Source organism: Rissa tridactyla, chromosome 4, assembly GCF_028500815.1.
Source record: "Rissa tridactyla isolate bRisTri1 chromosome 4, bRisTri1.patW.cur.20221130, whole genome shotgun sequence".
Classification (NCBI taxonomy): domain Eukaryota; kingdom Metazoa; phylum Chordata; class Aves; order Charadriiformes; family Laridae; genus Rissa; species Rissa tridactyla.
Window position 1 is genome coordinate 53,451,696 of NC_071469.1, and position 25,835 is coordinate 53,477,530.

Genomic DNA, 25,835 nt, shown 5'->3' on the forward strand with positions numbered 1-25,835 from the left:
CACTGAAGCAACCAGAGATTTAAAATGACTTTGTGAAAACTAAGAGTGGAAAAAAAATCCCAACCAAAACCCAACCCAAGATCTCTTATTGATGGTGAGATAGGCTGACCTGCCACCTGTCAATACCATGCCATTCTCAAGTCAAGCAGTCACTTACCATTACCCAGATCCTCGTAGCCTTCAAAGACAAAAAATAAGCCGAGGTCTGGCAAATTCTCCTTCCCTCCATATTGCTGATGCACTTCTGCACCTCACAGTGGAAATAAGCAGACCTCATGTTCCAGCATCACTTGGTATCCTCCACAGCAGAGGTACACTCATGCATGCATCACCTCTTCTGTTGAATCCAGTGGTGTCGAGATGAAGAAACAGCTCCACGGCAAAGTATTTTAGTGAGTCCCCCTCCTCTAGAGACTCACTTCATTTCAGAGTGGGACATAGCTGTAAAGAGATTTTAATTCCAATCCTGCTTATTCTCCTAGGTGGATGTCTATGTCAGGTTTCTAATTACTCACATTTTAACCTCCTCCTTCCACGTGCTACACTACTTCATTTAAACCTGATTGTTCTCCATATCCTTTTAGTTCATGTCTTCTTCACTTCTTACCCTCTGTTTCTGAAGACCTAGATCTTATTTTTCCAAACACTTCCATTTCTCAAGTTCTCATATTTTTATTTGTGTCGAAAAGCAGTCTTGCAGAACACCAACTCCTTCCTGCCCTCTGTGCATACGCAAACAGAATACAATACCAAATCATGTTAATAAATTATAGGACTTGTAAAAACACAGCTGATTTTCCAGCCTACAACAGCTTACTGCAAAGCCATTTTCACTAACTGTAGACAACATAATTACACACACATATACACGCCTCCTCTCAGGCATTCATTTGGCTGCCAGCCTGTTAAACGCCTATGTTCTAAGAGAGAACATTAGAAAGGCAATACTTTAACTCATTACATGAACATTAAAAGGCATATTTGTATTTTGGATAGTACTTTATTGTATTCAGAAGCCACTGGAAATATTTTCCCAAATTACATGCTATAAGAGCTCTAAACTTAAAAATGTGTGAAAATTATAGTTCCCCGCCCCATCCCAATCCAATGTGTATTGTAAAGTAAACTTGCCGACAATATAGTCTTCTCTGGAAATAGAAACTCTTTCAGGGGAGGTTTTTTAAAGGAAGGGGAAAGGGAAAGCTCACACCAGTGATAAATTTGGTCAGTAAAATTACTTTTATTCTTTTTTTTTTTTTGTTAAATAGAAGGGTTTATACAATTGAGTATAAAGATTTTTGAAGAACATGGAAATGAAATGAAAAAAGTGTCTGGAGGGAATTCTTTTTATTAAGAGTTTACAGATCTAAGTTTAAGTATTCACCTACTTTTTGCTGCCTCCTGTTAACAGGCATAATGAAAATATTGCACTGAGCATATGCATGGAAAACACAGCTAATAACGCAAGAAATATGGTAAATACACTTCATACAACCTTAAAATAACTCAATCATACAACAAATCCTGAAGCACTTCTGCGATCTGCAATCTTAAGATGATGTTCACTGTTCTGAAGTGTTTACAAATTGACACTTTTTTTTGTAGAAAGATTTTGTATTGGTTAATAAAACCACAGCCTTCAAATTGTTGGCTTTCAGTTACAGAGGTAACAGAGAGGTATCATCTGAATTCACATCAGAGCTTTTGAAAAAAAATGGCAACAGTACAAGCACGTGCCTCCTCCAGTGTCCAAAATCTTTGTGGCTTTGCCATGGCCAAGGAATAGAGCTCCAGAGCTCAAAGCAGCAGCCAGTCTGCCCGAATACTTTGAGACAGTCTGGCACCCTTTCTCTTGTTTACCCATACAATGCTCCGCTAAATAGAAAATGAAGCAGTTGAACCTCAACTAACCAAGAGAAGTTCCACACAAGTCTGTGAATATTGACTACTCCTGGGAAGTCAGGAACAAAAGAGGAAAATAATTTTATTTGACCAAGCCACAAAGCAGATTTCTAGAATGCTGCTCTGAAGATGGGAGAGAAAGAAGTTTCCGCAACATATGCTAAGAAATAAAGTGTTAGAGATGATTTGTCCAAGGATGATGGAAGCCAGATTGAAGACACAAACCACAGCAGTTGCAACCTGTTTTCCACAAGAGCTCACTCTGAATAAAGGTCTATTTACAACAATTTTCAACTGCTTGTGGAAAAGCTACTTCAGATGTTTCAAACATCACTGTTGCTTCGGTTGACTATATGCACACTATGGGTCCATCTCAGAAACGGACACAAAAGTGGCCTGTCTCCAATATTAAAATTATGATCAGTGGAACAGAAGCTTTTGCACACTTCAACATTTTCTATTACTCAGGCACTGAGGCTCAATTATCTTCAGCACAGGAATTTTCAACTCTAGGTTTTTGCTAGAGCCATGGTCCATTCCTCCCACATATGAACAACTGGGCTACATTTTTTTCCTTTCATTTTGTTATAATCTGAATTTATTTACATACAAAACAATAAACAGGAGAAAGTTCTCTTACATTAACCCAACAATGGGCACCTTTCACCTTGTATAAAGAATGTCTTAGACAAGGCAGCTGCATTTACTTTAGAAGCATACATAAAATTCAGTGTGCCGGTATCAAACAGAGACAAAATTCTCAGATCATACAAGGGCAAATACATTCCAGTGGGCCCTCAACTATTAGGTGCAAAAAAATCCAAAGCCAAGGAACCAAAAAAACCCCCCAAACTTGTCACCACTTTAGTTCTGTTTAGAATACTACACAATGAATAAATTACATCTTTCTGGGATAGTGTTGCTTATGCTCCTACATCTCAAAGAAATTCCAAGCTAATTAATTAGAGCAAGAAATTACATTAGGCAGGATAACGTTTTAAATGAAAGAAATGACTTAGAAACACCAATCAAAGATAATTTGATTATGATTAGCTGTGCTGAAGTCTAAGTCATTAAAACTGATGAAGAATGTTTTTACACTGGTCTATTCTATGTAATCCATTACCTACGCTATGCTCTGTAGTTCAAGTCTAACAAATGGTATCTGATAATTCAATATTGAAGACTAAAAGACTTTCAATGCACCACTTCTTTCCTACACCAACATGTTTCCAATAAAAAAAAAAAATATCAGTAGCAAGTAGATTTGCAAAATTCTTCACCGGGAGAACTTTAGCTTACGTGAAATACCATTCAGATTTTTACCTGCTTGCCTTCTACATAGTCATGTTTAAATATGGCTGCTGCTTTATTCTGAACAGTCATTATACCACAAAAGTTACAACCACGGTTTGGTAAGAAATCATTCCCTGTGCTTTCTAGCAACTGAGGCCTGCCCAAAGGTACAACATTTCTTTCCATGCTCTCAGCTGAAGTGACGAGCAAGACGAGCAGACCTATAATCAACACGCAGCTGAACAAAGGAGTGAAGGATGTTCTTGTCCAGATTAGCAAGTTGTTCTCCAGAGCAAACTTGCTTTAAATTATCCGGGGCTACAACCAGAAGATTGCAAAGTGCATGCAAGGTATCAAAGAGCTGCAAGACCAGCGCAATCTGTGGTTAAGAGAAAAACAGAGAAAGACAGATATTAAGGAGTTAGAGTTACTCTTATAACACAATGCCCACCCAGATTTTCAAAATACTTCCTCCCCACAGAGGATTTACATCCATCATTCTCTCCTCATGTGTGCATAAATACATATAGATACATGCCCATATACACCTGTAGGGAGATACGCGCACACGCAAAGTTACACATAGAACACATAATAATGCAACTCAATACTTCTTCAATAAACAAAGATAGCCTACAAGCAATAAAATGGTCTCAGGAAACTGCTCTTTAGGACATTATAAAGAACTTCTGGTATAGTAACAGAACATACAACATCAGTATATAAAATGCTGCTGTTCAAACAGAAGCAAGCTATTTTTATGAATAAAAAACATCTGATTAAAAATAGAGTCCTGCTACTAATTTTGATATGGCTGTACATCACCAACCCGTACATGCTTACCTTGAAGTCTTTGGCACACTTCCTATATTCAGCCACGTCACAAATAGCTAACATGCCTCCCATGCAGCTGTAGGAATATTGCTGTAGGTGTTCATAGATAAGTCGATGAAAACGAACTCCAAGCTCCATCAAAACTGTGTCCACATTCTTACCATCCATAGAATTTCTAATCTTTTCCACCTGCTTTCTAACATAGCCACAGACCTTAACACAAGCCTAAATAATAAAAAGGAAAAAAAAGAATTAGGCAACTTACTTTCTAGTAATGCTTTGTCATACTTCTGCCATCCTAAGGGGAAAAAGCACCCAGCAACTAGAGAGTACCCGATAATTGATTTTCGGAAACTGATAGCTTAAAGCTAATTATCAGCAAAAAACCTTGTTCTGAATCTGGGCCTCTGCGACCAGGAAAGAATGTGACAGTTCGTCCAGCACCTGCTGACTTGTGTCTGACACTAGGTACAAAACTGCTCGTGTTCATTTTCAGCTTGAGAAAATAGTCCACAACAGACTTTGGAGGTGCTTAGTGCAAAATGGAATAGCTAAGTAAATTAATCAAATGCACATGTTGTCTAACGCGTGTTCGATAAGAAACATCTTGTACCTGGTAACATTTATGAGCATCTGAAGCTATATGGATGAGCTGGGACTTAGTTTACTTACATTAGTATATTGAATCAAAACATTGTTTTCATCTTCTGGTTTAAAATCTGTCTTCTTTTGCTCTGCAGCCAAGATGTGCTTCATCTGTCCAATCATACAATTCAGTGTCCTTTAAAGTTACAAATACAGATTGGGTTTTGAAGGGAACATTTTAATTTCTTTGATTTTTATATTTACATAAACTAATATGATTTTATACAAAAGTAAGCAGCATAAAGCAACGAGGAAAACAACCCACTACCGAACATTTGAGTAATCTGCAGAAGATATAGTAAAAGCAAACATTTATTACAATAAGCAAGCAGTGCAAGCACGTGTTAAAGGAAACACTTCATTTAACAGACATGCACACACACATACGCACTCTTCTGAAGTTGCAATCCAATTCTCTAGAGAAAATATGCTTGATTTTATATAAACAGTTAGAAAAAGAAAAATCAGCCCAAAAAAACCCAACAGCTCTAAAAACTCCTTCCTCCAAGTTCGGTGTCCTGGAGCACAGCACACAGCATGCTGGCCAGCTGGTTTTAAAGGGGACACATTAATTGTAAGGCAATCCATTCAAATCCAGCTCTTCAGAGAAACTGGACAGCATTCTTCAATGCAGAGGGAATTAGAAAACTGAAGGAAGCATTCCGAAGAGTGTAGAAGAATTCGATCACATCACATGTTACTCAGAAGTAAGCATAAGAAACACTGGGAAAAGGAAGGGGGGCGGGGGGTGAGGGGAGAGGAGAGAACAAAAAGGAAAAACCTCTTCCTTTGCCAGAGCTTGGTATTTCTCAGAAATCTAAATCGAGTTTTACAGTGTCATTTATCCTTCATAGGATTTACCTTCACAGAACATTACTTAAGGTCAAGGTCCTGGTTTACTTACTCACAAGTCCAAAAAAAAAAAAAAAAAAGTCAAACAGCAAAGCAGCTGAGAGGCTGCATACCTTTCTCAGTGCCTACCTTTGATAGAACCTCCGTCTCTCCTCCCACCCCTCCTTTTTCTTCACTCCCCTCACCCCTCCAACCTCCCCAAAGAAAATACAGTCAAGGCCATTACAGCCTTGAAGGATTCAATTTGGGGTGAAGGAGAAAAGAATATATGTATCCAAAGAGGGAATAAACTTCTTTTCTATGCATAGAGCTCAGGCTTGCATTTCAGGTGTACTTCATTCAACAATCCACATACCAACAGAAATATAAAGAAATTATATCTTGCATTCCCTTCAATTTCCATTTTCCACAGATACTCCCACAAGGCTGTTTAGACAGAATAAACACTGAAAGAAAACCAGTTGAACTGATTTTGTTTGGCTAATAAATCACTTTTACAGAGTTAGACATTGCTATGAATGCCATTCAAGAAGCTGCTATTGGACTTTTTCAAATTGGATAATGTTAAAACCATCAACGTTTAGGAATTTCCTTTTATATTTTAAAGGAATGATCTAGTTTAAGCAAGACAATCAATTCTCAATAGCATCAGTGGCACCACAAAGCAGCATGTAAGCAAGTACACAAACACATTTGATATGTAACATTCATCTCAAAACTAATCTCTCTCTTCTATGTGCCAAAGCTCAAATGTTTTTGAAGTCTCCATGCACAAACCTTTGAACGTACCGCTTTCCAACAGAGACTTGTTCTCCTAAGTCTATCACTTTAAGAGATTAATTACTTTACACAAACAGTTACAAACTATTCTAATGCTGATGACTGACACATATCTGTCTAGATCTAAGCTTAAAGACTCACTGGTTCAAGTATTTCAAACTTTGTGTTTAAACCTCTAAAGGTCCCTTCCAGCAAGAGCAGCTAAAATCTCACTTGCCACTTACAGATCCTCTATCTCCACCTTTCTTTTTGCACCTGCAGAAAACGCAGGTGCAAATAACATATCAAATTTCTTCCTCATGTCTCTGCAGAAAGTACCCAGTAGGACACAAATGCCTGTTTTTCCTATACAGTGACTGTTCTCATCTCTCTCCAGTATGGTGCGATCCTTACCAAAACCTGAATAAAAGTTTCCAGAGTAGCTCACCCACAGGATGGCTTATTTCCATTACTGCAGAGAGAGACCAGACATAGAAAGCTTAGGTAACATGTTCTAGGTTGACTTATGCCACCTTGAAATATGGGAACACTCCATGCTTTCCAGACCAAAGTAGGGCATCGCACAACAGCTCCATTTCCTAATATTAATCTTGTTAGTTATTTTCCTCTGCTACAAAACAGTATGACTTTAATCTTTTTCTTTTTTTCCACTTCTCCAAATAAAAATGAGGGGATAGGTATAAAAATTGTAAATTAAATGAGTCAGTCACAACCTCAAAGCAAGTCAATGTCAGAATCAAAATTATTCCAGGCCTCCAGACTTCTATGACTAGGTCTAATCCATAGCACTGCACAGATTCAAGCAAATCATCTAACCTATTTTTGTCAAACTTTGCTCCTAGTGGAAATCCTGCAAGTCTTTAACCTATTTCAATCATCATTCCTCCTTCACTTAAAGTAGCAAAAAGTAGTTTGAGACAGTAAGGTAAAACTGAATTATTGCACTTCTTCAACATCAGCAAAATCCTTTAGCATCCTTCCAGAAGTATTTGTGGGCCAGAAATCTACCATGGACAATATGACCCTCTAAACAAACTAAATCTAAGTTTCCTATCCACAACAGTCCATACTTACGGATTTAAAAATAAATAAAAAAATCGACTTTGTGTTCAGAAGTAATTAATCCTTAAAAGGAAAGCTAACATACATCACAAAGGAGTTTTAGAAGAATTAATGATGAACAGAAAGTTTAAATCTCTACTTGCCTATCAATGCCCATATCCAGCTTCACTTCCATTTGTTCTATGATATCCTTTTTCTTCTGGAGACATTCAGATAATTTAGGAGAGGAACTGCAACAGTAGAAAGGGTTGGGGGCGTGACAGAGTTAAAATATTGAAACAAATTTGTCTGATGGGTCTGCTACTTGCAACAGGACTGTGTTAAGATTTCCCATCCCATCAGAAAGGACCAGTTTAGATGGAGTTAGCTAGCTTCAGGGCAACAAATCAACAGCCTGAAGAGCCATCTGACCCTGCGCAGGATTTCCTGAGGGCTGATCCATGCTGCAATACGCTTTAGGCAGCATTGTGTCACCTGAGCAGTGTGCCTGTCAGCTGCTGCCAGCCCCTGGCAGGTGAGCAGCATACCTAGATTTTCTTGCACACTAATTCAGCACCCATCAGTGCGCTCCACCTTGAGTGTATCCAAACTGCAGCTCCCAACAACACGCATCTTTTGTGTAGTTCAGCATGGGCAGCTGCTCCCTCTGCAGAGCCTGTGAGGTTCCCCCAGGCGTCACAGCAGCCCTGATACTGACCCAGGTGCAGCCACAAACCCCCTCTAGCCCTGGCCTGTAATAGAGCAGCGAGGTCGTTGAGGAACAACTTGTCTTTCCTTCGTATTAACACTCTTGGAGCTCCCTCTCTCCCACCGGTTCTCCAAGGTACCAACTTGTTTAACTTCCCTTCCTCCTCCTCTCATTACAGCATTTTATCTTCCCACAACATCAAGCTGAACCACTCCAACAATAAACTACTCTTAACAGGGATGAAGAATGAAAAAAACCCGCTTTCTTCACCAAAAATGACCATTCACAAAGGCACTGTTAATCAAAATATGGTACCTGATCAATGGCATCAGATGATCATTGAACTGCTTGTCAAATAAATGGAAAATAGTATTGGCCTGGTGAACAACATCCAAGAAATAAAGATTTGCATTCTTTGAATCAGAAGAGGGAATGCCTAAAGCAAAGAAGGTTTCATTAGGATTGTAATGATATGCAGTTCTTATAATTGCATGATGATTTTTGAAATATGCAGAATTTTTTCATGAATGCTTAAATCACAGGCTTAAGAGTGTCAAAAATTTACCATGGTGCCATACATAGAATACTTCTCTATACTGGGTAATAACCACAAGCATAGAAATATCTTGCTTGTAAAATTTCTAAAAGCAAAATCGAATGGCCAATTTAAATATTTCTTCAGAACACGAGCTTTATGCTTTCATGTAGGAAAGACAGGTTCTCACCGTCAAGATTTTAACTTCTTTAATACAAGCAGTTTTGTTCCTCACTGTCACTTTTAAAAATGCACAGGTATACAAACAAGCATGGAATTCTTATAAAACATAAGACATTAAGTCTTAATATAGAACTATTCTATTGTTATGGCACAGAGAACAATTAAAAGAGGTAGGAAGTGCTGATGTCCCAATTTCTGTAATACAATGAAGACAGTAGCATGTTTCCAACTGTGCATCAATTCCCCAAATGGAACTTACACTATAGAAAACATTAAATGCTGACTCCCAAATACACAAACTGAATTTAATTTAACCAATACATCCTGGACAGGGCCAATCAATAAGGCACAGCAAGGACCTGCAAAGATCATCTGCACAAAAAGGCCAATGAGATGAAATGCTCAGAAAATATTAAACTCACCAGCAAGGCCTGTTTCTAATGCATAATCGATGTGTTCAGTACATAAGAACTCTACAAGCATAGAAAAAATTCTGAAAGCGTTCTTCGGTAAGTCAGATGGATCAGAGAGCTTTAAAGAAAAAAAAAAATTTATCCTAAAGGTCACTTCTAAATATATTTGAAAGTTTATCCAATATTGTGTAGGGGATAAGCTTAAAATGTAACAAGTATTCCAGAGTAATTGGAATTTTATTATAAATTAAAAGTGTCCATACAGAGAACTATTCAGGAACAGCCTTTAGCATCAATAAACCCTTTGGCATTAACGAGTAAACCAAAGCTAGCACACCACAGGATGCTAGAAAAAGCAAAAGTATCAACAGTTTACTATAATTATTATAATAACAACATTAATAATAGATATTAATTAATAGTCCTCAAAACACAATTGTCCAGATGTAATCTCAGGAATTACCTAAACTGCATACTGCTGGAAGCTGGGAAAATGTACATAGAAAAGCTGACTTTATCCATGCCCTGCCTTTTTTCTCTTTTACTAAGCTTCTGCCACTGGCCAGAGTCAGAGAGAGGACACTGGGTTTGCTGGACCTTCAGTTTCAGCCAGTGTGGCTGTTCTTTTAGCACTGCCACAGTACTGCAGAAAAAAAAAAATAATACAGGCTGAACTTCAGCTACATTTATGACAGTTCAGCTGGAGTCAACGGAGCATGAAAATTTTTATTAAGTGAAGTAATGCGCACACATACACAGAGCATCTGTACCTTCATGAGCTGTAAGCAACATGGGATTTTGGACAGCAACCTGTCAGTAAATCCCTTTTCTAAAGAAAAACGCAACAGGGCTTCTGCACATAAGAAATATGGCTTTGGTTTTTAAGGAATTATATGAAGACTTTATGAAGCTAGGAGTAAGAAAAATTACGATTGCAATCAAGTTAATTTATGTAACAACACTCCCAAAGATTTCTGCTGTATTCCCCCCTCCAAAAAAAACCAAAATAAACCCCAATAACAAAATATTACAGAGATTTCCAAACACCAAAATGTTGCAATATACAGTTACATTCAGAATTACAACTTTATTTTTCCTAAAGCTGTCACAGTTGGGACACACAGCGTACCTGCACGCATCTGTCATACGATATAAATATTACAATTAGCTAGCCAGGGACATATTTAACTTCTCTTTTGCATAGTGAGTTGCCCTGACCACAAACAAAACCCTAGCAGCAAGTTACGCACCTCTAATTCTAATATACTGAGAACCATTTAGTGCTGGTTTCTACCCCAATACATACAATTGTTTTCAGATCAAGTATGAAAAATTCTGACCCCGACAGGAAAGAAAAAATAAAAAAAATTGTGAACAATTGGAAAAAAGTTAGTTTATATCATGAATTTAACAACCATTTCTAGCAACTACCATATTGAGAAAAATAATGATCTGCCTGCTTGCCTTGCAGTCACTGACTTTCACCACCAGGAAGATGGTCATCCCAGTGTGTACAGGTAACTGCGCTGTAGCTGTATTTTGTTATATCTTTGGCCCCTCTAAGTATATAAAATATTAAAACTTCTAAATACCTAAAATGTTAAGTTTTTCTGCACTAAGCTAATTTAGAATGTTAGAGGTGTTAAAGTTTGTTAGAAATCAGTGTAGTTAGCTAATAAAAAATCCCTACCATTTAAGTTTGCAATTGAATTTTCATTTACACTGAAGTATCAGACAAACAATAATTGACAGGCAGTAAAATCAGAGATTTAATCAGAAGGAAAAAACTTCTTTTTGTTAGACTAAAACATTTAAAGAGTAGTAGAGGGCTACCAAGGTAAAGCATGTTAAAAATTATTCCTCTCAGCATTTTACTGGTGATATTCTCTAATGCTAGAAGAAATGGCACTTGACACAGGAAAACAACTGTCAAACTATTCTCTATATTTTTAAAGCAGAAAAAATACACTAAAGGTTTCTCAAGTCTTGGGCCTAATTTAGTAAGAAAAGCAGTGTAGACAATAGGTTTAACCCTGCCTACATCTTCCAAAAGCAGACAGTATTAAAACCCAGAAAATAAATTAGATCCACATTTCAAAAGCAAACCCTTAGCCTCCATCATGACCCTGATTCAGTGAAAAATACAAAAGAGAATTGATTTGCTTAATAATGTCCTTCCTTTCCTCCCTTCACACTTCAACTGAAAATTGAACCTCAAGATTTAATTTCACGCACAAAATTATATCATTAATGGAAATCACAGGAAGCAAACTTACCCTGTGACATCTTTCAAAAGCTTGTTTAGTTTCTTGCAAAAGGTTAACCACCACTTCTTGTGACAGAAAAGTTTCTCCATGTGTGTCAATACTTGGCCCCAGTGGTAAGTTTGTACGCTGCCTTATTCTCTCTTTGAGGTCTTGAATACTAGAACAAACATACACCAAAAGAAGATGTCACTAGATGGAAATTTTGATGCTCAAATTCAACAATGATTTAGGATATTGTAGTTGTTAACTTAAAAAACAGAACCCAAGACACAGTTTAGGATGTGCAAGCATTAAGACAGTCTTGCAAGCTTAAAAAGTTGCCAGTAAATGCAAAACTACCACCTCTGATCCCATGGGCAGCTGTGTTCTACCATGGCACATTCACACCATGGGACCAGCTATTCCCGATTGTGGAATAAGAGTAATTCCAATTCAATCTTATGGCACTTATGCTCTGTGGACGAAGCGTAGCCTCCATACATTCTGTCACACTGTACTTTCAAAACACTAATAAGAGCTTTCTATCTCATCCACACCTACAAATCCTCTCATCCTCATCCACTATCTCAGCAGTCCTGATTTAGTCAAGCATGCTCCAACACATTTCCATGCATAAAACAACCCATAAAGTCAGACACAACATTCAATTTAATTTTCCCCAAGAAAATTAAATTTTCATCTTTGTTTTTTAATTCATTTAATTACTTTGCTGATGCTGTTCTCTCCAAATCACTTTCCATTCCTGACACACTGAACCAAGTAGCTCTTTGAAAGGTGCAGTAGTCTTATCACCTCTGCTTCACACAAGTTTTAATTCTTCCTTTCCCACTTCTCACTACTCCTCTATTAGAGATTCTCTACCCTGAGGATAATGAAGTCTTTTTTTACCTTTCTCTAAGTCCATTGCATCTTCTGGGCTCACTAAGAGCTTTCTCACTGACATTGCTATGGTCTTTTCCCCTTCCTAGGTCTTGGGAGGGGACCACAAGACCTAGGCAGGTGAAAAAAAATGTATGCTTTTAGATACACACATATACATGCTTTAGGTACCTTAATTTTGCTTCAGTCCTTTTGTGGATCTGGATCCTAAGTTGAAACATAGGTTTAACTGGTATTTTTCATTTCCCATGAACGTATAAATACCATGCATCACCTTTCACATGTACTGAGAGCAATACACTTTTTAGCAGAAGTTAACATCAAGTGATAGCAAATTATAAAAAGCTGTAGGTCATTTGAGAAGCCTGCTCTTTTGCAGTTCATCACTGCATATCTGACATGGCAAATACTGTTTCTCCCCTTACCGCCTCCCTTCCGTTTAAAAGTACGAAACTTCACAGAAGAAACTTACCCTCCAGTGCCAATGGACCTCTTCTGGTGGTTTTTGGAATCATAATAGCGTTGCAGAATCATAGCACTCCTACTTTTCAAATAACCAATTTCCACCTCAATGTAATTCTCCAAGTAGGAAATGAAAATGGATTTGATAAGCTTAGACAAGAAAGTCTGCTTATCAGTACCCAAGTTAAATTCCATCAATTTGCTTGACAGATTAGTAGTTCTTTATGCAAAAGAAACAAAGAAGGGGAGAGGAGGAAAAGGTTGAATTCGTATGAATTACAGCATTACATGTTTGTAAAGTACATAGCACAACGGAATCCTGATTGCGATTAAGACTTCTAGCAGCTTTACATTTAAGTAAAGAATTCCGCATAATTCATGTTTAATTACATACAGTACAATTGCAATCAAATAAGTCGCCAGTGAGATGCAGAGGACAGGTTTTTGCACAGTTTTAAAATTACTCTCAAAGATCAGTATACTAAAATACTTCCCATTAAAAATAAAAATGGCAATTTTAATTTTTTCTTTATGAAAGCAATCATTATAAAGGTTAATGGCCATAAAAAGTTTTCAGTTTTTATCAGGAGTTTACGTTTTTGGCTTCTCTTCCTACATCTTGATAATACGTCAAACTATTACAAAAGAATATCTACAACAATAATTTCGCCATCGATATATAAATACCTTGTATAGAGGTCATAGAGATTCTTAAGATACTGTTCTGCATCTGATTTCCTGTGTTCTTCTAGCTGGTCCTTCACATAACTCTGTAAGATTTGGGTACATCTGTTAGAAGATGAACTAGCAACCACAGGTCATACTCAATACTTGCTAGATTATATGTAGTTTACTGTAAAGCGTATATCTTTCTTAAGGAAATTCATATAGTCTTTGTTTTTAAATCTCTAATTTACAGATCCCGCACTATCTACAGATAGTTAGATGCATCTTTTAGAAGAAAATATTTAATAATACAAAGCAGTAGTGTGTGAAGCAAAGACAAAAGACAGATTGCTTTGAAAATATGCTTGACCAACAAACACAAAAGCCCCTCTTTTTAAGAATCGAAAGCACCAGAAGCCTAGGGGCATTTCTAAAGTTGACAGTAAGCAAAGGAGATGCTTACATATTTGCTTATCATAATACATACACAAAGCAGATACAAGCTTAGAGCCTTCTTGTCATTGAGTATTTAGACAAAAAATATCATTTACCATAAAATACTAAGTCAAAACTGACACACAGATTTGGGGTTGAAGCACAAGCTCAATCTCTGCACTATAACGAGAATAATGTCTACAGGGAAATTGCTTTTTGCAACAAATAGTCATGTTGACGACTTTATACACTTAACTGCGTGTATTCACAGGATGGAAAATGTAGTATTTTCAACTATTACAGACTTTCATATAAATATTGCATTAGCTGTGAGACAGTATTCACAACATAAATTATTTTTATTTATTCAATGACAACCTCACACACGAAACCCAATTCCAAGAATGAACAGATTAAAGATACTTATTAAATGGGAAACCTCTTTTCCTGACATATTCTTGGTAGGGGGCATACAGAAGAAATCAAATAGGCATATGACATTTTGTGAATTAGCTAATGAACACACTGATGCCCACATAATTTTACATATTGAATTTGAGTATTTTCAGTTGCACTGTATTCAGAATAAAAGCAGCTTTATTTGATATAGGCTTGTTTGTCTGAATTGTTACAGAGCAATCAACTGTGATTCTACATTCTTATACAAGATTACAAATATTGTAAATTCTCATTAACTGTTGCTACTAGATACAGTATTTTTGGATGACAAGTCTCCTCAATGAACTTCAGCATGTTAAAATTTGAAATACCTGAAGTTTAACTTCAAAGATATTTTGAATGAGTTTGGCTAGCACAGTCTCTGGGTTGCTAAAGATTTCTCCAACTTGCTTATTCACTCTCTGGCAGAGAATGGCTGCATCTTCAAAGACATCATTCCTCAGGAATGCACCCTAGGGTTTTAGAAGCACATTTCAAAACATATTTACAACCACCTATGCAACTAAATAAATCAACACTCAAATTGATATGCATAAAACAAAATGCATTACCTCTTGACACTGTTTTATGTACACATCAACACAATGGGAATAGCCCTATGGAAGGAGCAAAACAACTCAATGTTAAGGCAGGTTCCCCCACGCTTTCAGTATAGAATGAAATCAAGTAAATAAAACCTCCGTGAAAAAGTTATTGCAAAAAGTATAGATTCATCAGAAGTATAGACTCTTTCAAACCCATTTTAGTCACAAACCTAACGTAACATCACTTATCACCACTGTACATGGATACACACCACAGGTTTCAACACTCTTTCTCAAGCATGAAAGTTAGTTCCCACACATACAAGAAAAGATTATCTTTGAATGGTCCCTACTGACACGGTCTCCAATCCTCCATTTTCTGCCTCTTACTCCCCTGCATTTGATTTTTGATGGAACATCTCAGTATTTTTAAAGTTATACATATTATATGATATGGTGGCTGTACTCATGCAATTATGTTCACTTCAAACACACACTTATTGTACTGTGGGTTGTTTTATTTATGTACTTAAATGAAAACCCTCAGTTTTTACCTTAAAGTGAAGCAAAACTGCTGCTACTTCTCTCATTCTGGAGATTTCGCCTCTCCGCTGTGCACTGGTAAACTCTTGAATTAGCTGGCACTCTAAATCATGGTACTTACCTGGAAAGGAAACAGGGATAACAACAAAAATCCATCAGGGTATGTAATGCCAGCACTGACAAAAACTGTAATACTGACAGTACTGCATACTTTTTTAATCATCTTAAACAATTCAAATATAGGAATGTGGATTGAACTGGATAGATAACTTACTTGCTATCTTTGATTTTACTTCAGAAAACCTGTTAACAACAAAAATACCATGATTAAATTCAAATCCACATCTCAAGAGAAATCACAGACATCCTAGATCATGAGTAACAGACACCCTACTTAAAAATGAAAACATGTAACACAAAGACGGCAGAAAAGTTACATGCTTTATATCCACAAAAACCTACAAGCATCTAATTCAAATCTAGCATTAAGTCAGCACAGCAAAATTATCCCATTATAAGTCTGCTAAGCAGTTTAGGATGTGTATGTAAAGATGATCCTACAACATAACATGAGCGTGCGAACACAAATTCGAGAATAGAGGAGAGAGAAATAAGCACACAATCCATCTCAAAAGCTACATGAATCATTAAGTAAAGCACCAAAAAAGTAGACAAGGGAAGCATCAGAAAATTATAGCTACATGAAGACTTTATTTTTTTTTTAAAAAAAAAGATGTTCAGATAGAATTTTACCTGTCAAAAGGCAGTTCCTGTGCTATCAAATGCAGTTTCTGAATAATGTCAGCTGCCTCTTTAATCTGGTAAGAGTAAAACATGACAGAAGTATTAAAAAAGGTCTGATCTGATTGTCAGCTATTCCTTTCCCCCCCCTCACTGTCAATTTTCATACATGTAGTTTCTATTTCTAAAGCTGGCTGAGTTGATATACCCGGGGAAGAGACCACCCCCTTAAAGCTCCTTTATGTACTTTTATGATGCTTAAGGTTTGGGGTTTTTTTAATAAAATTATATGGGTCAAAACATGATAAAAAGTCTTTTATTATCTGTGTAGGTGTTTAAGCTACCTGGACAAACAGCTCATCACTGCACTATGCCAACATTGCTATACAACTTGCAGACCAAAGATTCCTTAGGGCTGATTAGATCAGAACGTGGCTAGAGCAGTCTCGTGAAAATTTGCACCCTTTCCATCTGGGAATAAAATACATAGCTGTAACACAGAGCTGGCTGAACTGCAATGTTATACTTTACAAGGGATTAGGATAAAAGTCTTAACTGAATCACACCCAGCCAAAAGAAATCTCTGTTGAACTTGGAAGTGAAATGGCTAGCAACACTTTCAGATATGTCAGGAAAAGCACTGGGGAATTCTTTGCGATTGATGAAATTAGCTGCACAGCTGTATCCCAAAAAGCCATGGCAATGCTCGGTGTGGAGCGGGCAGGAAGGGGATTGAAGCAGAGCACAGTTGGAGTACCCCACATTCTCCCAAGGAAGGAGAAATGGAAGCTTTATTAGAAATTATAAACTCTGAAGTCAAAAGCAAAGACCAAGATGAAAGTCAGTTAATCATGCATCTACAAAACAGGAATAGTTGCACAAATACAAAAGCTAACAAAAAGTTTGCAAGTTTCTGCTCTGTCGTGGACAACAAGATCTTTTATCATTTATTCTTCCATTATCAGTCACCGTGGAAAGTGCACCTAGTTAGCGCTTAGTGACTGTTTCACTAGGCTAAAACTACAGAAAACACCAATTTGAAAATGTGGGGAAAGCAGCTAGTTGCCACTGAAGTCCAGTGGATTTAAGCACAGAGTGTTGACTGGCCCGAACCAGACACAGTTCTTGGATGGTTTTACAGGCTTTATTATGCTGTCTTGGTGACTGGAAGGCACCTCGATGGGGGTGATGAAAGCTCCAGCTACATTCAAGCAAAATCTTTGTAAGTCAACACAACGAAGAACATGCAGTTTATCTTGTTCTTCCTGTTAGTCATGTTGCAGGGAACTGGAGTGAGAGGAAAGGAAGTAACAAAATCCTATTCTCTCACCACTTAGTGCAGGTTGGGATTAAAACTTTTCCAGAATAGACCAAGACACACAGGTAAGAATACAGAGCAGAGGCATCACGCTATGTTGGTTTTTCAGCAAGAACAGGGGCTCTCAAAGTCTATCCATCCTGCTTATTAAGAGCAGCTTATGTTTTGAACTGTCAGATTACAATAGCCTCTTAAATCAAAAGCAGCTACGCTCCTCAAATAAATCCAATGAAACAGCAGTTACTTCTATTAGCTTACAGCAACCTTAATACCTAACGATCATGATCAATACTGATGTCATTAGAAGAGTCTATATACTAGCAGTTATTCACCGATGTTGCCAAAAAATAAAGAAAAAGAAAAAGAACAAAACACCCCACAGACTCAACATTTTCTTTGTCTTCTCTTCACAAAATAGCTGTTAACTAACCTAGATTTTATTGAATTCAAGGCCTTTTCGTACGTACAACAGAAGCTGTGACAAATCAGTTCTCCATAGTTTCAACTTAAAACTGGACATATTTCATTTTTAATGGAATCAGCGTTCTGTAAACTATTAAACCAAAATAAGTATATATTCTGTGAAATACAACTTAAAGGCTATAACATACCCAGAAAAAAAACCTGAAAAATCATGGACAAGGGAAAATTTTCACACAAAATATTCTCATGAACAAGTTAAAAGGCATAATGCAATAATGTTGAGTACAGAACATAAATGGAGGAAAGTATGTAAGAATAATAGTAAACACATTAAACACAAGACAATGGTAGTGCATGCTAAACAAGTGAGCTGCTAGATCATTTTGATAGTTTAACTTTTAATTAGAGTCATTTGCTCACTTCGAGACCTTCCTTCAGTAGAGGAGAGGGACTGGTTAGCTGACAGTGCAAGGGAAATTATAAGGATACCGGAGATGAATACACACAATACATGGGAGAAGACAGAAAGCAAAAACCTTCACAGAGACGGTAAATTACAAATTGTTCAGTATGGCTAGGAGAAAGTCATGTGGGAAGCACCAACTTGAGTGTAGGGAAAAAAAGGAATCCAACAAGTTTTAAGAACTGACACTACTAAGAAAAATATGAATTCCCTCGGAAATAACTGCCTTTCCTTTCACAGTATCCCCTGCCTTCAACATCTCAAAGAAAACCCTATATTTATGAGGGATCGCATAGTACAAAAAAATTATCCTCCAAAACATTATCTAAAATCCACATCAGTTCAAAGATCAGAAGACAAAGCATTTCGGTTTTACATTTAAGAATATTTGTTACTATCTCATACTTTAAACCTATTTTTAGTTCAAAGATGCCTTAAGATGTGATAGCGCATGTCTAGGCAGGTTCTTTTATAAATACTACTTCTACTTACTATTTAAACTAGGCGGCAAAAAGTTACAGAACAGTACTAACAGTACCAACCCACCTTGACTGAAATTAGTACAATAACTTGTATCCAGAAAATCTCGTTTGTGTTCCCACACACTTCCTCTGCAGACTGGCACAAAACTTCTACTTTACGACATTTGTCTTCCTCCAGATTTGCTGAATGTCTTATTATTCTTCAGGGTGTTTAAAGATTAATTTGTTTACCAATTTCCAGGTTTATCTTATCTATCTACCATTTTTTCAGACAGTCCAACAGAAAGTATTACAAAACTTTATAAGTACAGTGAAAGTTGATTTTTATATGAGACTCTTTAGCAGAAAACACATAATTCTCTCAAACTCATCCTTTGTTTTTTACCGTGTTGCCATTAAACATTTTAAAAATGTATGTTTTATTTCTACTTCAAGAAAAAAAAAAAAAAAAAAAGAAAAACTTATGCAGATCTGGAAAAAGCTGTCCATAGAAGAACTTTTGTTATGTTGAAACTGTTCTATTTTCTTTGGAAGTCAGAGAAGTTATGTGCTCCCTCTTTCACTAGGGCAAACTGTCAACTGGCAATTACCATATATCCACAGACCATGAGTCAAAAGTCACTATGCAACTGACTTCTTGGAAACACAACTATATGAAATGATTAGTTTTTCATTTCCCTGAGAGATATCTTCAGCTCAGTAGAGAGGGGATGACTATTAACCTATTCTCGAGTCCTTTATGAGTTGCATTTCAAGCACATATTTTTTGCTGAATGTGCAAACCAAGTTTTTGCTGTTTCCACATACTGTAATTTTTTCCTGACTACAATCATACCAACGCACAGAATTTAAGAGTGGGAAAATTCTTCAGGACATATCTTAAAAAAAACAACCAAACAAACAAACCAACACCCAAACCAACAACTTTACTTATCTTTCTAAGCTGCATTGGGAAATTTAATATGTGACTTCTTGCTTACAGCTGGACACCTTTCCTTCAGTTTATTTCTGTTAGCCACACCATTCAGATTACATTTGCTTCATGAACATACTCTTGAAGTGTAAGAAAAACAAAATGCTTTAACATTTCTTTGAAGTTTTCCTGCTCAGTTCCTCTAAATTCAGAGGGTGGAGACATAACCGCAGGACTACGCAAAGCCCAAAGGCATGCTGTGACAAAAAGGTATCCAAGGCCAGTGGACTGACCCAACAGAGTAAAGTTTCACAAAGAAGTTGTATTCAGAAACGTTCGGCATTACAGGGTGGATCTGAGGCAAGGGGTTCAAAGGAAAAAGGCAGATATTGTATGCACTCTAAAGTTGCCCTCCCAGCATTTCTCAAATCTCTGATAATTTCATAAAATGAAAAATGCCAACATTGCCACATTAAGCATCACTGAATACAAATGCTTTATCAGCAATCTGCAGCCCAGTGTTGTTAATTTACATTTCGGAACAATGAAACTTTAACAAGTCAGTCACTCACTGGTTTGAAGTCTGACCATGGCAAGTCATGGTAGCAGCTTGTAATTAGGGCAGTACTGCTTATTGCTTTGAACTGCTTTCATCCCGCTGACAGCTCTTACCTTTTCAGAGTTTGTAAAAACATCAGACTTCAGCTCTCCATCCAGAAACTCATTAAAGTATTTCATCAGCTTCTGAGCCTCCACAGCCCGTTGCCGTGGCGTGTTTACCCCCTCCAGTTGGTCGCCAAGGTGACAGACCTTAGTTGCTACATAGCTGATGTGCTCATCTAGTTCTTGGAAATGTTGGAAGGCAACCTGGGAGAACATAGACACGGACACAAAACTCATGATTTCCATTTACTCTACTTTAGGAAGCACTAAATTTACTTCAGTAAGAAGCACAGTGAATGCAGGCATCAGTTTTCCAGGTGCTGTATCTCAGAGCTACAGAACTACTCAGAACCACTAATTAAGTGCACACAACTGCTTAAAGTTTAGTGTCTTCTTTTAAACTATTGCAAAGACTCACTTCTTTCAGAATAGCTAATACTCATTAATGGAACATGCAGATAAGCCCCCTTTGACAGGGGAAACCGTTTTCATCAAACCCTCTTTATTTTTATCTCAAACAGGAGCATGCTGTACCAAGAAACGTTAATAGATCATGTGACGCTTTTAAAACTTGCGCAGCTTAGCACTGACTATACTTTTTAGATTTTACCTGATTGCTTTTCTGCAGCTCTTGTACTTTCTTGGCAAATTCCTTTGCTTCCTTCTGGCATTGCTGTTCTAGTTTCTCCACCTTTCTCTGAATCCTTTCATCCATTACCTGTAATTCTTGGATATGATTTACAAATTCTTCCAATAATCTGATTTAAAATAAAATACAGTAAAGCCAACTTTAGTTTAAAATACACTGTCTTCTGCAGAGAGTTTGAAAAATCTAAAAAAAAAAATAATTGTTTTAAACTATATCACCCTGGTTGTGTAGAACTCTACGCCTAAATAAAAAGCTATGTGATCACGCAAATCGTAGGCCAAGGGAGAGGGGAATACCTAAATACTAATCACTCAAGAATGTGGCTCTGCTACATGTATAAAAATCCCTATATCCTCACCTTCCCTAAAGAAGTCTCATCAGGGCAAAAGGAGCTTAGGCTACTACATCCCTTCAATGTAAGGGCTGTAACAAGAAAATATTTTCTACTGTACTGTAGATGTGACCATAAACTTGTAAATCAGCACCCTATTAATGGGCAATAAATACAATCACGTAGTCTCATAATGTTGTTTTGGTTATAACCATGTTGCTTCCTGACTTCTTTTCTTCCTATAACATATATCGTTTTAAGGGTGGGTTTTTTTTTCTTTCCCATCACTTCGATTTTTCTTTCAGACTCACATTTTACTCTCCCCAAACACAGTACATCTGAATGCATTTTTAAATTTCCTCTATTCTTTGCCATTGTATTCTCACTATCTCTTTCTTTCTTATTCCTGTTTTTGTTCATTCTGTCCCATTCCAGTCATCTTTTCAGCTTATACTTTTCTAAGCATCCCAGTCACTGATGCTCAAGGAATAGATTATTCCCAGAACTTCCACAGCCATAAAACTCATACTAATAACTGAAAACACATGAAAGATCTGAGAACTCTGCTGTCCAGGTTTAATGTCAAAACAGAAGAGGAGAGGAAATGGGAATACCTTCCAGGGAGTTATTTCTAGACTACTCAGGAATCTGCGTTTTCACATATTCACAGTATACCTTCTGAACAGAGTAGGTGAAGCCCTTCCAACCTGCAGTGCTGGTGAAAGGCAGAAGGAACACGCACTGTCCCTCCCCTGGCTTCCCATGCACGGGGTCGAGACTTTCAGCAACCACAAGGGAAAAGTAGAAGGTATTATTCTACTTTCACACGGCTCCTTCCCAGTAACAACTATAGTACCTCTCTTGGCCAACATCTAGAGCTTTCTCCGAGCCACACCTAAGTGATACCAATGTGATTCTCTTTAGTTGCATGGAGGTTCACTGAATTTTCAGTTTTAACTTCTGCTGCTAAAATGACTGGCTTTTACCCTGCTGCCTGGAGCATGTGAACTGCCTTTTTGCTCACTGTATTAGCCTAAAAATCTATTTCAAGTGGTATCTTTACAACAGTAAGTGACTTAAAGGCACAACTTATTAAAGAAAACTGGACTGAGGCAGATGTTTATGACTTCTTTCCTCCACTTCCTGCTTGCCAGAAGCTCAAGAGTAAGCATATTGCATTAGATTCTGCAGAAAACCACAAAGAACAGACTTAAGTTTACAAAAGTATTTTAAAATAAAATTTAAATGACAGTAAGTGACTCAAAGCATACTTTCAAACAAAAACAGAGAAGCACAGATAGTTTCTATTTTAAGAAGCTGATTCTGTTCAGTTTGGGGTTTGTTTTTTAAACAGGTATTGTGCCAGCTCAGCACTTATTCAGCAATAGTATTCAATATAGTGCGAGAAGAAAGAATGCTCAAATAGAAGAGGTAGCTGCTGGTCAAGTTTTTCAGAACAGAAAGAATCCAACATTATTTCTACCAAACATAAGCATCATCTTCTAAAAACAGAAGAGAAAAAACATACACCAAAAGGTCTGTTTCTTTTTGATATTAATTTTGGCTCCCTGTCCAATACTAGAAGATGCCACAAGAAAAATATTTACTGTTGCAGGATTCTCCCACTTGTCCTGAAAAATGTGAAAGTGTATCACAGAAGTTAACATAAGCAAACTAGCAGTAACATAAAAGATAGGTTAAACTGAGTTGGTATTCGTACAACCATTAACTACTCCAAAGCATGTACTAGGCACAACTGTGGAGAAAGAGCTACAGGAAGCAATGTTACATGTTTCCAGGCTTCTTCCTGTTTAAATCACATGTAAAGCTCTGCATAGGATACAGGTCCCAGATTGAACATCAAGGGCTCAGCATCTTGCTACAACTCCAACAAGATCCTTCCTCTTCTCACACACCTCCGAAGAGCCAGACTGTTCCAGAAAGAACATCCTTTGACCATGCTAGTGAAGCTTTTTGTATTTGCTTCTGAATAACAACAGCTTGTCTATGAAGTTAGTAATTCCTAAACTTCTTAAAGAGTTCTAGCTCTGGTTACTGCAAACAATCTCAATCTAGAATGAGACCATGTGGGTGAGAACTCACTAAGGAATAGCTATTGCACTTTGAATTTATACCACCATAATCTAAATTAATATTCAGGTAGCTAAACTTCTGTTGACTCTGTAGATCAACAGTGTTCCTATAACCATAAAACAGGAAGAAGCTCAAGCTCATCTCCCAGGTTATAATCACGCAAAAAGTGAAAACACGTAAGTTAACTACATCTCTAGAAAGACTATCAATACTGGTACAAAAGCTAAAAAGTACCACTACTTGAAAGATTGACTCTTTTAAAATAAAAGAGGATCGAGAAGTTTGGAGTACAAAAGCTTAGATGTTGAACAGTACCGTACAAAACTGTCTATCTGAGCTACCAATGCACCACCCAATGCTGGCTTGTTTCTCAGGGTGAGGTTTCTCAACAAAGCCAAGCGAGCTCACCACACACAAGAGGAGGTCCTGCACTACCTCCTCCTTCCCCACTTTCCCTACCCTAGCTCCTTTCCACACCCACGTAACTTCTCACCACCAGCTCACAGACACACAGCCTCTTCCCTTTGCACCTGTTCCCAGGCCTTCCCAGTCCCCCAAAATTGCTAACCCAGCCAGAAAAAAAGTTGATTTATTTTACTTGTCAGGTTAGTTTTCTGACATTTTAGTGAGTTAGATTACCTTATCATGAGATCACATGCCTAGAGCTAGCGCAAGATGAGCCATTACAGTGTGCAGCTAAAAGCAAGGAAGAGAGGCACAAGCCCATCTCCATTCAGCAGCAGAAAGCTGTTCCATTTGATTCAGACTATACAAATTCACACAATCTCAGTTTAAAACCATCTAAGTCAACATTGCTGCATTCCTGCCTTTCTTTCCATCCTACCTGTTTGTGCCTTTTCTTTGCACCAGGACTGTAAACTACTGGGTCTTACAAGCCAGCTCAGGGAGCTAAACTAGCAAGAAACTCATTAAATTGACTTAACTATCATAGCAGTGAAGCCTCATATTATGCTTTAATCCGGCAACTCTAGTGCTTTGGAACATTCATGTCTGACAAGGACAAACAACATCAATTCTCCTTCATTCAAAAGGTCTAAATCAGAAAGTGACTTTCCCTACTCCTGTTACTGAATAATTGGTTCTGAATAATTGGTTCATGGTCACAAATTCTAGCAATTCTCCCAAATGAAAACCTCCTTGGACACACACCAACACTACATACAGGCTTTTTGTTATATGTGTAGTAAAACAGTACAATTAGAGATACATTCACTTTGACTATTATGCAATTTTATTTTACCTTTTCGGATCAAAAGCTTCTCCACCTCTGGAACCTCCTCCAGGTGTTCTCCATGCCAGGCGTTCAATGTATTCATCTGCCACAAAAGGCTCCTAGCCACAGAATAAAAACTCTTTACAATGTGCCACAGCAGGTTGTTCCTTAGGCAGCTGCTTACACATCATTTGGAAAGCATTTAGAAGCTTTACTACAATCAAGAGCAAGTACAGTGTTGACAATTACCCCATCACCTCTTATGTTTAAATATTTAATATAGAGAACACCGTTCTTAATGTGGTGGGTTTGAACATCTAGGCTAGAGATTGTCAGACTACTAGCAAAGAATTTGCTGCAGGTCTGTGAAGAGTTGGCTCTAAATTACCTGTCCTTATTTCCAGCTGAGCCTATGGCTTGTCATTACAAAGTGTCTGAACCATGCAGCAGCTACAGTGATTTGAGATATTACATCATGAGACCCAGCTGTCAGTTCTGCAGCAAATCAGATAGAACTGATCTGCCTAAAAAAAATTACGTGGCAAAGTTAAGTTTTCTTTGCAGTTGCTCAACTCTCTGGTGCAGTTCACAACATGCCATCGCAAGCAGAACTGACCAAGGCACTGCCCCATTGCAAAAAAAGTGTGAGATTGCCACTGGACACTACGCAACATCAAACTGCAGCTGCAGAAACAAAGCAGATAAAAAGGAAAAAACACAAAGCAAGCATAAAAACAGCTGATGGACTTAACCTTCCCAAGAAGGAAAAACAGGGCATGAGTGATGCTAAAAACACCAGGTTAGTCAAGTTTCTTCTACAATATTTGCTGGATCGTCCACAAAAATACCACACAACGATGAAGAGTTAAGATTATTTCTCCACCTAAAAATGTTTTCTGAAGGCAGAGACCTCCTTATAAAACCAAGAGATCCAATTTTAGTTGGGCTAATACTTGAACCAGCTGAAACATTTCTTCACATAGTTAATATCAAATGCTCAAAACATAGTCCAACACCTATCCTTCAAAAAACTAGTATTTATCACTTCAGCTTCATTGGTAATTCAGCAGCATTGCCTGGGTGCTAACATCAGCACATC

General features: G+C 37.4%; 1 protein-coding gene across 3 annotated transcripts in view; it reads right to left on the bottom strand.

The window, feature by feature from the left end:
* Nucleotides 1-1,330: 1,330 nt before the first annotated feature.
* Nucleotides 1,331-25,835, bottom strand: part of EXOC5 (exocyst complex component 5) — a 28,496-nt gene continuing 3,991 nt past the window's right edge. Inside the window, exons 2-19 of one of the 3 annotated variants that reach the window (XM_054198858.1) lie at nucleotides 24,764-24,855; nucleotides 21,039-21,186; nucleotides 20,438-20,632; nucleotides 16,179-16,243; nucleotides 15,700-15,728; nucleotides 15,437-15,546; nucleotides 14,910-14,954; nucleotides 14,670-14,810; nucleotides 13,486-13,568; nucleotides 12,809-13,018; nucleotides 12,508-12,543; nucleotides 11,467-11,614; nucleotides 9,200-9,308; nucleotides 8,375-8,495; nucleotides 7,515-7,601; nucleotides 4,705-4,813; nucleotides 4,042-4,257; nucleotides 1,331-3,577 (exon numbers count right to left, since the gene is read on the bottom strand). In XM_054198858.1, the coding sequence (XP_054054833.1) occupies nucleotides 3,389-3,577; nucleotides 4,042-4,257; nucleotides 4,705-4,813; nucleotides 7,515-7,601; nucleotides 8,375-8,495; nucleotides 9,200-9,308; nucleotides 11,467-11,614; nucleotides 12,508-12,543; nucleotides 12,809-13,018; nucleotides 13,486-13,568; nucleotides 14,670-14,810; nucleotides 14,910-14,954; nucleotides 15,437-15,546; nucleotides 15,700-15,728; nucleotides 16,179-16,243; nucleotides 20,438-20,632; nucleotides 21,039-21,186; nucleotides 24,764-24,855 (2,133 nt within the window). In that variant the 3' untranslated portion in view covers nucleotides 1,331-3,388. Of the gene's footprint in view, nucleotides 3,578-4,041; nucleotides 4,258-4,704; nucleotides 4,814-7,514; nucleotides 7,602-8,374; nucleotides 8,496-9,199; nucleotides 9,309-11,466; nucleotides 11,615-12,507; nucleotides 12,544-12,808; nucleotides 13,019-13,485; nucleotides 13,569-14,669; nucleotides 14,811-14,909; nucleotides 14,955-15,436; nucleotides 15,547-15,699; nucleotides 15,729-16,178; nucleotides 16,244-20,437; nucleotides 20,633-21,038; nucleotides 21,187-24,763; nucleotides 24,856-25,835 lie in introns of those variants that run through there. The other 2 variants (XM_054198859.1, XM_054198860.1) reach the window with 2 other exon arrangements.